The sequence below is a fragment of the Aulonocara stuartgranti genome, assembly GCF_965226115.1.
Source record: "Aulonocara stuartgranti genome assembly, chromosome: 20".
In the NCBI taxonomy this organism is placed as follows: Eukaryota; Metazoa; Chordata; class Actinopteri; order Cichliformes; family Cichlidae; genus Aulonocara; species Aulonocara stuartgranti.
The window spans coordinates 15,496,504-15,508,234 of NC_138956.1; the positions used below are offsets into that span (position 1 = coordinate 15,496,504).

An 11,731-nucleotide genomic window follows, 5' to 3' on the forward strand; every position below is an offset into this window, starting at 1 on the left:
CTTGTGTCATTGAGCCTCACTGGGTCTCCTTTCTCTCTCTCACACACAGACACACAGAGTTACTGATCATAATAATCATATACATGAGTTTTATCTGTTTACGTAAATACAGCACATGTCGGAGAGGTTACCTTTATGGATTTGGTTATACAATGTTGATGATATCAGTACATTGAAAGCTACAGTGCTATGTGAATGCATTTGTTTGCATTACACCAAAGGTTGTCTTATTTTGCTGTGCAAAAAAAACAACCCACTTGCTAACACGTGAAAATTAAAAGCATTAGCATTTTATTGAACATCAATGGGAGCATCTCCTTTAACAGTAGTCAAACCTTGGGAATTTCACCTCAGTACTCAGTTGTTCACAGCTGTGTTGGCTTTGTTATTACTAGATTTAATGTTGAAGTTTTGGTGCCTCCATCAAAAAATACAAACCTATGAATCAATGCAATATTTGACTGCATTTGTCAGAGGTTTTCACACATCCAGTGACCTAATGGTTCAACTTACACAAGTTATTGAAAGGTTCAGTGTTGTGATTAAAGTACAAATCAGTTTGGTTTGTATGAATAAATAAATTACTGAGGTTTAAGCATGGTCTTTAAGCATGTGTTAACTGGCACTTTGAAATAAAATTTAAAAATGCCCCAGTGTTCAGTGGAAACATGAATTCAGTGTCCACAGAAACCAACATGGCAGCTGAAATGACCTGATGTGTGCTGAGCTATGAGATCATTTTAGATCCCTCAAAGTAAAAAATAAAAAATAAAAAAATAATAAAAAAAATAATAAGGAAAATTCCTGTTCTTCTGAACTGGTTTAACACTAAATAATGCATTTATTTAGTTGATTTTCTCCAAATATTGCAAACATGTGCACTACATTTGGATGGAATCCCATCTTCAATAAATAAAATACCTTTAATTTACATCATTTTAAATAAAAACTTTTAAATATTGTTAAAACTTGATAACTGGAGAGGTTTTTTTTTTAGTAGTAGTTACTGTCCGAGTGATTTTCCAGTGAGTATACAGGCTGTGATTTAGACCCTGACTGATACAAGTCAGCTGATATTATTGGCTGATAGCAGCATATTAAATGCTCTATTCAATATGTGCCAACCAAAACCTGGTTTTTAACATTACAAAGCAGAACATGCATTTTCTTTTTTTTTTTTCTTTTTTTTTTTTTAAAAAAAAAACCTTCCTAAAAATCAGCATCAGCCCCAAAGAGTTCATCAGTCGGGTCTTCTGTGATGTTATCACAGCTACTAAAGCTTTCTCTCCAAACTTTTCTTATTAGTGTATTCATCAGCAAGGAAAACATCGGTGAAAATATGCTATAAAAAAAAAAAAAAAAAGAAGAAGAAAAACAAAACAAAGAAAAAAAAAAAAAACACCACTCTATCTACATCTGGGTCCTTTATATTACTGCTCATTTGGCTGTCTGTTAAAAACTGACCTGAGAAAAACAAAGTCATTAAAGCCTCCCTGGAAGCTTAACAATAAACATATTCTAAAAACCCTCAAAGCAAAAATTACCATAACTTCCTCCCAAATTCAACGTATTAGACAATTCTCTCAAGCATGCCTTTAAATAAAATAAAAATAACTCAGTGCAAACAAATTAAATGCAAACGTCTCTGCAGCTCAGATGTTACTCTCTACCATCTAACTGCTTCATTGAGCGCTCCATAGACACCGGATCCGATCAGGAGCACGATATGTACTCTTCTACATCTATTATTGTGACTTTTGACAGCAATATTAAACCAGGTTACAGCTCAAAGTTTGAGCCAACTGTCACAAAGAGTTACTTTATGACTGCAGTGCATTCAGAAGTAACGCATACTCAGTAATCAGATGCTTCAGTCACCTGAAAATATTCAAGTATTACCGCTGGGTTCTGAGTGGATGTAAACAGCGCCCCGAGAAAGAAAAAGGAGCTGAAGCAAAACCAACAACTAACATAAGAGCTGAAGAGCTTTTCTCCATATCTGACACCAATTATTCTGTCTGCCTCCAAATTCTGAGTTTGGCCAATTATACCGTGGAGTGATTAGTCACAGAGCTGTCGGTGTAATTAAAGAGTCCAGCCCGGCCAATTCAGTGCTCAACTGGGTCAAAAACATGGGTCCCAGTTCACTTTAGGACAGCAGACAGTGCAATCTGACTGAAGTGCTCCTTGTTTACACAGTTATCCTTTTTTATCAAGGATATGTGGTATTTAAACCGTTTAATGAATTGCAGTCCTGTTTACATAGCTGCCGCTTTTTTCTATGTCCACCTGTCCATATAACTTGTTTCTTCATGTAACCGCTTAATATTTGTGTTTGGATAAACTTTAGACTTTGAGCAAGTCTTCTGCTTTGGTGTGTAATAATTAGAGATGGCACGATACCACTTTTTTATGTCCGATACCGATACCGATATCATAAATTTGGATATCTGCCGATACCGATATGAATCCGATATAGTGTTTTTTAATCAACAAAACTGTTTTTTAAAATATCTTGCTGCATTTTGCAAGTCTGCAAGTTCATACTCAAGTTTAAAACAACAACTACACTAAAGCTATTCTGTTATACCTGTATACAAAAAAAATATTTCATAGTTCAGCAATACTGATCAATCTAATAAACTTAAACCTACACCATCCTCCCTATTCTGGTATTTTAAAGAGTACTTAGCGTAAATATTAAGCAACCTAACTAATAGGGTTCCAACTCCCAGCAACAACAAAAATAAATAAATAAAAAATAGGGAACCACCCCTCACGCGCCACCTCATGATGCTTAATCGACGTAATCAACCTTAATTTGATGCAGTGTGAAAAAAAATGCACAGAAATCAATTATTTTTCAAGAAATATTAAATAGATTCAACATCTTTCTTCAACAAAATTGCAGACTGCACAGATGGTACCTTCCCAAAGGAAAAAGTACTATAGCTTACTAGGGTATATATATTAGACTTAATAGTCACTATATACAGTAATTGACTTCTATTCATTTTACATCAAATTAAAACTTTGTGTGTCAGATAATTATTTATTAAAAGCTAGACATTTAAATGAGAATAAGAAAGAAAAGTATGTCTTTGTGCCCCCTTTTCCCAGTTAATGCCCTATCGACCCCCCTGGCTAAACTTTGCTAGATCCGCCCCTGCACAGTTACCAGCGTCAGCTACGTAGAAAAAGATCCTGGTGTAGAAAGTAATATTAAATAAATTCTAACAACAGCTTATCAAGCTTAAACGTGCTGCTGTTGTTCAGCCGCTGGTTTCCTCTTTCTGGTGCAAAGTGGACCAAAAACAAACAAGACAGACGGACTCGCGACAGAAAAGCCGATCAGCTGATCATTTAAGCAGTTTCACGATTGAAGTAGCAGCAGGAGAGGCAGTCGCTCGTTAAGCTTAACGCAGGAATGCTTTACAAACATTCAGAGATGGACTTACACACTTGCTTTACTTCTCTCGGGGATAACTTTGTCGGAGATGAAATGCCAGGTTGCTAGCGAAGCTCCAAATGCTATCCAGACCACCACAGGTCCCGCATGCCACAGCCGCTCTATCACGTGATGCATACTGCTCCGACATGCTAACGTTCTGAGGTGAGTTACGGCGTGTTGCAAGTTTTGTGAGGTGCTTTCGTGATATTTAATGGATCGGATTACATTTTTTATTTTTCTCCGATATCCGATCCAGTCATTTAGGTCAGTATCGGATACGTAATATCGGATCGGTCCATCTCTAGTAATAATCCCGCCTGCCTGTTAATCCTGTCTGCACTGCAGGTTGCCTCACAGACAAACTGATGTACTGTACAGGAAGTATGCAAAGTTTGAAGTGTGTTCTAGGTTGCCCCCTGCTGGACATTCTTCTCATAGTTTTCCAGACAGATGTGGACACGCTGAGTGAAGTAGCTGGGGTCAGAAATGGCCTGGAGGAGGTCGGTTTGGATCAAGGTGATATCATACAGCTCGGCGGTGCAGGCTATACGAGTGTCTGAGCCACCCGGGTCCAAAAACACCTGCAAAACACACACACACACACACACACACACACACACACACACACACACACACACACACACACACACACACACACACACACACACACAGCAAACCAGAGTAAGGTTAGAAGTCATGTTTAGTTTCTGGAGCTCTGAAGCAGCTACAGCCTACATCTCTGCATCTACCAGCCTGTACGCAGTTATGACACACAGTCTGGGGATTATATATATAATAGAGCCTCAAAATACATGACAAATACACACATGTGAAACATACTGCAACAGGCTGGTGTACGGCAGTGAACACCTAGTGAGCCATGCCGAAAACAAAATGCCATCTCTAAATTACAGAAGCGTTGCATTCACAAAATCAACCCATTTCCAAGACCCTGTCTCCTCCTACAATATGAAATCTATTATCATGAACTAATTTGGTGTACTTTATTTTTCTAAACTCACCAGATATAGGCTGAACTGTGTGAGTAAAGCGGTGCTATTACCTTCGGGTTAACTATAGTATCCTCATCATTCTGTCGTATGTTGTCATCTATAAAGATGTGCTGTACGTGCTTGTCAAAGGGGTCGACCCACATTGGCTTCCCCCCACGGATGGAGAAGGAATTAGCAGCCCACCTGGACAGAAAACAACGAATATAGGGAAAGGTTTGGAAAAGCTCAGAATAAAACCCCAAAATCCACAGCCAGGTTTTCTTAGAGAAGCTTTCTGCATACCAGTCATAGTGGTCCTGAAATCCTCCCAGACCCTGCACGGAGCTGAAGTACTCGTACAGACCTCTCTCTCCATCGCGAGAGGACACCCGCTCCTCGGCTCGATTCAGGACGATTCCCTTCTTGCTGCAGCGGATCTTGCCCGGAGTCACAGCCACGCTCAGCTGAGCCAAGAGCAAGAAGAAGAGTCAGAGATAAAGAAACGAGACGGAGAGCTCGTCTTTAAAAGAACTCTGTTGTAAGCAAAAACTAAAATAAAAATAAACCAATTATGTGATATTATTCTGTTATTAAAATAAGGCCTCTGGTAGACTTGACCTAAATTAATTGTGCAATCAGCTTAAATTCTTGCAGATGTGAAATTTTAAAAATGCTTTGGCAGCCACGTGCACAACAACTCTGCCATCCTGTACTGTGGATACTTAAAAATGTCCTCAGCTCTACCGTGATTCCTTTATTGTCTTGCTGACAAAGCATTTTTCTTCACCTACTTCATATCTTAGCTAAAAGTTGTCCTCTGTTGCCAGCGTGAGCAGAGGGGTTGGGGACAACAGGCACACAAACAGGCGTATCTGTTTAAATATCTTTGTGAGGCCGTTAATCAACAATTTCATCCAAAGTTTAGAAATGAAATCTTTACTCTAACCTAAATATACGTCTAACCTCAACCATAAAACCAAATTCAAACAAGGCTAGAATTTCAGGATACATAGAAACACACACATATGTTTTTATATTTCATTCATTTTTATTATCAATAATTTATTTTATATTTATCTTTCTTTAATATTTATTTTTTTTTATTCCATTTTCCTTTTGTTTTACCAATATAAATGTAAAATGGACTTTTCTCCATTAACAACTTACTTTCCTGTAAAAACGTGACTTTTTACCCCTTTATTCTACTGTACCTACCTTTAAGTACTGGCAGGTCAATATAATTAAACAAATCTATTTTATCTGACATTACTATGTAACTACAGGGGAATTTTAACAACTAACGCTAACAAATACTAAAAGGTTATTTCCTCTATATTTGTATTTGATTTTAGTTCATTTCCACGGTTTTCCAAAGATCTAGGGTATTTTGTTATTACAGTTAATAACAAACATATCTATATTTAGTTTACTATAATAACCTCAGTTGGCCTTATATCTAAATACCTTTAAGCATCTCTGTGTGCTAAATGCTATTCGGCATATTCCAGCATGTTAACAGTGAAACATGGCAAAAAATAGATAAAACGTACACATCGCCACTGCCACTTTTTATATGTGCATGTAACTCAAAGCATCACTGAGCTGAGGTACAGCTGAACACAGCTGTTCGTGCCCCTGACAACCTGTTATGTCACTAAAGACACGACATCATCATTGTCTCTTTTGTGTTCAAGCACAGATGGATGGATGACCTACGAGTAGTCGGTTTAACATTAACACTGGTTCTGAGCACCATTCTGCACACAGCTACTGCAGTGTTTCTTTACCGTTTGTCCCCCATCACTCTGCACAGGGTCTGCTTTTCCCTGCTGAATCAAACACTGGGGATTTTCAGTGTACTCTACTTAAAACTACTGGCTTAAAAAGCTTAAACCATCATGTGGTGCATTTGCAACATACAGTCAAATCCAATGTGAAATTAAAGAGATGTAATAATAACTGGCTGTGCTGGTCTGATTTTACAATCAGGTACACAGATGCTACCAAACACAGTGATGTGGACATTAGGATGGAGTTGGCTTTAACTGTAAACTAACCAAGGTTAATGAACTCATTTAATTAAACACCTTTCCCCCTGTACACACATCCCCGCAACTTGACAACAAATACAGCAGAGCCACTGCCCCCAAGTAGCAGGAAGACAACTCAAGTTCACAAAGTGAGCAATCACATTAGTTCCTGTGATTGATCTCCCCCCTGCTCCGTCTGTCTTGACACACAGATTAATAGCATCTGACAGGAGGCTGCTTGAATAAGATTTCCACTGAGCTCTTCTTCACAGAGATAACTGTGGCTGACAGGCTAAGTTTGAGGGCATCTCGTCCATCCTCCTCCACACATATCTATCCAGCCATCCTTTCCAATCTCTGCTTTTCTCTCAGAATCAATCGGTTCCACTGTAGTGCACTAACAGGTACACAACAGGTACAAAACCCTCCAGGTGACGAGTCAGGTGCATGCATGTTTGAGTCTGGGGAAGGTTTCATGTGTAAGAGCACAGAAGATCGTGCTCTGCACAAGATCTAGTGCACAATATCAACACTAATTTATCAGGCATAGTCTAAAATACCCCACCCACCCAAAAAAAAAAAAAAAAAAGCTGAACAAATTACGATACTTGCAGCACAGCTACAATGAATTCTATTGGTCAAAAAATAAATTAATAAAAAATAAATAAAAAGAGCAACAGAGCAAGACATTAATAATAAGGCTTCTAATTACCGTGTCCTATTTAGTGTTTTTAAACAAGTGTTTGAAGTTGCCTTCTTCTATTCTTTAATGATGTGAGGCTTAAAGTGTAACTAAAAGAAGTTCTTAAGTAAGATTAAGCATCAGCTCGATGTGCATGCAACATTAATAGCTTAAGGTTATAAGATTACATAAAAGACCTGGTTGGAGGTGACTTGGAGGTGTAGCTCCAGCTGGCTGTAGCTCAGAGGCAGAGCAGGTCATTTACTTACATTACATAAGTGGAAGGTTGGTGGCTCCAAATATCTTTGGGCAAGATGCTGACCCCACTACTTACTCTCTAATGCAATGTGTGAATGTTAGATAGAAAGCACAAAAACCTGCTTGTATGAATGCATGAGTGAGGCAAAAAGTGCTTTGAGTGCTCAGAGTAGGAAGGCACTATATAAGCACAACTTACAACTTACTTGTGTATCACTTCCAGGTAGTGATGACAGCAACAGTTATAAGTTGAGAAGGAAGTGAGACCAGTGGTGTGTATGCATCATTGTTCCAGTGGAACCATTTTGAGTACGAGTTCTCATGGACTAACGCAGTGAAGGCAAGAACGTGAAATGCAGCTTTAAAAGATGTGGGCTATGATGTCAGAATATACACTGCTGGAGCTTCTATATACTCATTCTGCCTTGAATAAATCAACATTGTAGGAACATATCATTTGGGATGCCATTACTTCTCTGACTGACCTCTGGCTTTGTCTCTTTTCTTCACGGTTTTGTTTTTCTGGTGTTCTTTAATGATAAATCGTAGGTAAGAACCTTCATATTTTGAGTCTGAAGGTGCAGGCAGGAATTTAAATGTGTCTCCATGAACGCCTACAACCGTCTTTCTCCTCTTCTTTTGGCAAACTATGTCCGTGGCTGATCTCCAGCCACATATGTAAAACACCATTAGTCAGATGGGAGATCTCCTTCCCAGCCCCCTGGACTCGAATATGGTGGAGTAACATTGTGGCAACCAGAAACTGCAAACCCGCTCCAGTATATTTTTAATGGAGTTAAGTTTATGAGAATGCATGAATGAAACATGAAATTACATGTGTACATTTACGAGTACAGTAGTTTTTGTATTAAATAACCTCAAAAAATTACTGCCTGTACCTTTAATGCTGGTAGCATTCGTTTCTGCACCAATTAAAACCTCTACTGAAAGAGCAACTTTTACAGTTGCTGCTGTCCCTGATTTATCTGAACAGGTTTTCATTATACGTAAACCAAATCCTGGAAATATTACCTCATATGAAAGGCACCCTGATTCTAAATGACTTATTTCAGTCCATTTAGTGTCTTGCAACTATAAACCTCTACATGTTGCTCCAAAAAGTGTCTTCTAGAACAATGACGGACAGTTTGTTTTTTTAAAACCAGTTTCACCCCTGCTCTTCCATTCATGCCATTTCTAACTTATCACATACGTTGTCATTATATAGTGCAGTCTCATCAAGTATTACAGCTGAATGTATGCCTGTGTTAGTTACCTTTAGCTGAGGCAGATCAGGGAACAGTGGGTGTGCCCCGTCGAGTGCTCGGGATACGGCTTTTAGCACGCGAGGTAGGTCGGTTCCAAACGTACGGAAGAGGATGGCAAACTCACGACCTTCCTGTGATAGATCTCTGAGCAGCTGGAAGAAGGACGGGAGGATCCAGTGGTACAGGCGTCCGTCTTCTCCTTTTACAGACAGGTCTCTGTCTGCCTGCAACAGACACAGGGCCACAAAGCAGTTAACACTAATTGCATCAACCTGTCAAGCCGGTTTGCAACAAGCGCAACAGCTGATTTAATCGTGGAAAGCAGCACTTGGCCGCTAACCCAGATGTAGACAGGCATACAACATCCTGGCTCCCAATCACAGGTGTGGATTTTCTATTCACACCAGTTATATAAGTAAGGTAAGGTAAAAACCCACAATAATACAGAGAAAAAATACTGTGGTAACTGGCAACGGTGTTAAGGAAAAACTCCCTTTTAACAGGAAGAAACTTTCAGCAGAACCAGGGTCAGAAACATTGTGTGAAAATTAACTGAGAAAATGAATGAATCATGAGTAAATATTAAATTGGTTATAGCAGCATGATAAGGCACAGCTTAAATATAAAATGAAAAACTGAAGAGCGCTGCACTTGTTTCCTCCCAGATGGCGCTGCACTAACAAAACTGCATCGCATATACGCAGATTCCAGGTGAAAAGGGTCGCTGAAAAATCAGAATCTGACAAGAAGGAGTAATTAGAGGGTAACGGTTTTGTCCCAGTGCCCCCGCAGCGACTCTGTCTATCAAGACACCAACCTTTACCCCATCAGGCCAGCAGAGCAGGTCCAGGTGCTCATCCAGAACCTTACGGAAGCGACGGCCAGCACCAGAGGTGAAACCAGGAATGCGTCCAAACTGGGAGTAGTAGCTTACAGCCTCGCTGCAGGGTGGGAGCAGAGAGGGTGAGTCACTCAACCACTCCCAGGTTCCTGTATAGAAACAATGACAACACAATAAACAACTGGACAAAGGAGGGTCTATTTCCAAGATTTTAACATGCACATTAAAATAAACTTCCCCTTTACTTTTTTGAAAAATCACTGCTTTTGTTTTGAACTCTATGTAAGTTAAACTGAAATAATAATTTTCATTCATTAATAAAATGTAACATGTCAACCCCTCAGCCTTGGTGGAACTTACATTCTGCCAAACATTAAAGAAAATAAGAATTTAATTTGCGTTAAATAAAAGGTAACCTGTCCCTTTGGATGGTATTCAACGTTTCCAATGATGCGTTTAATTTCAATCAAGCCCAAGTATTTGTGCGTAAAAGTATTGTTCCGGGGGTCTGACAGAGAAAGTAAAAAGTAAACGGTTCCCCCGTATCACCTGACTGACACACGCGCGCGCGCCCGGGCACATACATTCCTAGCATTCCCGCGTGTTGCTGGAAAGCACCATCCGTGTTTACCGTGTTTGTTCTTCTTCCCCCAAGTGACAGTGGTCAGAAAGTAGTCCAGAGCAGCCAAAGTCCCCTGACACGTCACGGCGTCCGACACCAGTATGGTGTTGTTTAGGTCAACATGTAGCACCAGCCTTTTCCTGGTCGGCTCGTGATGTGCGGTCCAGAGCCCCTGAGGGACTGTCAGCGCAGGGTCACGTGCCCCCCACACAGAAGCGTGGACTTCTTCGCTTTCTGTGCCGTCATGTTCTTCAGCTTGGCGCCAGCTGCTCTCACCGACATCCGACATGACAGCGTCGTTAGTGAACTGAGACTATCACAGACAGAAATTCCTACCTGACCGGCTTCAGGGTTGACTCATGGTTATTTACCGGTTCTCCCTTGCCTACTTTCTTCTTCTTCAGCCGCTCTGTGGCTGAATGCAACCAAACCACGCGAAACAGCGCCACCTTCCGTTTGTTGTGTCACGCACACGTGTTTATTCACGTGCATATGGAAGTTATAGCTAATGATATTATAAAGCAGGATGGGCATCTAAAGTTCTCACAGTCAAAATGTGTCATCAACACGCTGGTTGCTCTGTTCTGATTAGTTCCCAGTGACAGCAAGTAGGCACCAGCAGAAATAAGGCTCAATGTGATGATGCTAAATGAATGAATTTCAGCCTTAAGTGTATTATGTCCACCTGCACTTTCACTAGTCTGACTTGGCATTATTTTGAAGGTGTCCTTCTGTGTTTAGGTCGTACAGATGTTTTATAGATGAGGAATGAAAACTGCATTTTTTAAAGTATTTTCCAAGTGCTGTTAAACAGAGCAAGAATTTTTTTTTTTAAATTCAGCTTTTCCAAACATCTTAGATTTATTGTGGATGCTCACATTATTTTGTTGTGTGCACAGAAACTGCACCAAAAACAAAAACTACTAGGGTCAAAACTATCAGCCCCCTGTTGCTAATAGTCGACTGTAATTCATTTTTGCTGAATAACAGACTGCAGTTGTTTCCCTGAGCAATCTTAGCCCATTCTTCTTTGGAAACTCTCTCAGATGTAATGGTTTCCTGGTATAGACCTTGGTCTTCAGTTAACCTCACTTCATTTTCAATGGCAGACAAGTCAGTCACTTTGGTCTTCTGGAGTTAGTTCTTCACCACCTCCAGAAGAGCAAAAGAGCAACACGCGTTTTGAATCGTTACATTTGAAGACACAGTGACGACCAACACCCAGTTTTTCCACACACTAAAACTTTCCCACAGCACAACACCACCAGGTTTCACTGTGGGGACGCTGCTCTCCCTTCATTCACCAAACATACGTCGTCTCTGTGATTTAAAAAAACTGCAGAATCTTTCTCCAGGTTGTCCTCCACATACTGTATACTGACTTAAAGGTCTCTTCTGCAGTGGAGTTTGGTTTTTTTTTGGTCTGCAACCTCATAGTCCATTCCTGTGTAGAGATCTTCTGTGTATCTCCTGCTTCGTGAACATCAACAATTCTTTTTCTCAAGTCTAAACCGAGTTTCACTTTTGGCGCAATGCTCGCTCAAAGCCTGCCATTTATGCACAGAGAGAAGACTGCAGGCACCGGTG

General features: G+C 40.0%; 1 protein-coding gene across 1 annotated transcript; it reads right to left on the reverse strand.

Annotated features, from left to right (window-relative positions):
• Nucleotides 1-268: 268 nt before the first annotated feature.
• On the reverse strand, nt 269-10,544 carry LOC309696514 (uncharacterized protein). Its single transcript, XM_082517769.1, has 6 exons — nt 10,154-10,544; nt 9,499-9,671; nt 8,690-8,905; nt 4,747-4,907; nt 4,515-4,647; nt 269-4,032 (listed from the first exon to the last, which is right to left on the reverse strand). The coding sequence occupies exons 1-6, from the start codon at nt 10,431-10,433 to the stop codon at nt 3,856-3,858; spliced, it is 1,140 nt and encodes a 379-aa protein (XP_082373895.1). The 5' UTR covers nt 10,434-10,544; the 3' UTR covers nt 269-3,855.
• Between the last annotated feature and the right edge of the window lie 1,187 nt (nt 10,545-11,731).

Coding starts and splice junctions, on each gene's coding strand:
- LOC309696514 (XM_082517769.1), bottom strand. CDS start 10,433: ATGTCGGATGTCGGTGAGAGCAGCTGGCGCCAAGCTGAAGAACATGAC. Junction 9,672..10,153: donor GGGGAAGAAGAACAAACACG/GTAAACACGGAT, acceptor GTTTCTATACAG/GAACCTGGGAGTGGTTGAGT. Junction 4,648..4,746: donor TTTCAGGACCACTATGACTG/GTATGCAGAAAG, acceptor TTTTCTGTCCAG/GTGGGCTGCTAATTCCTTCT.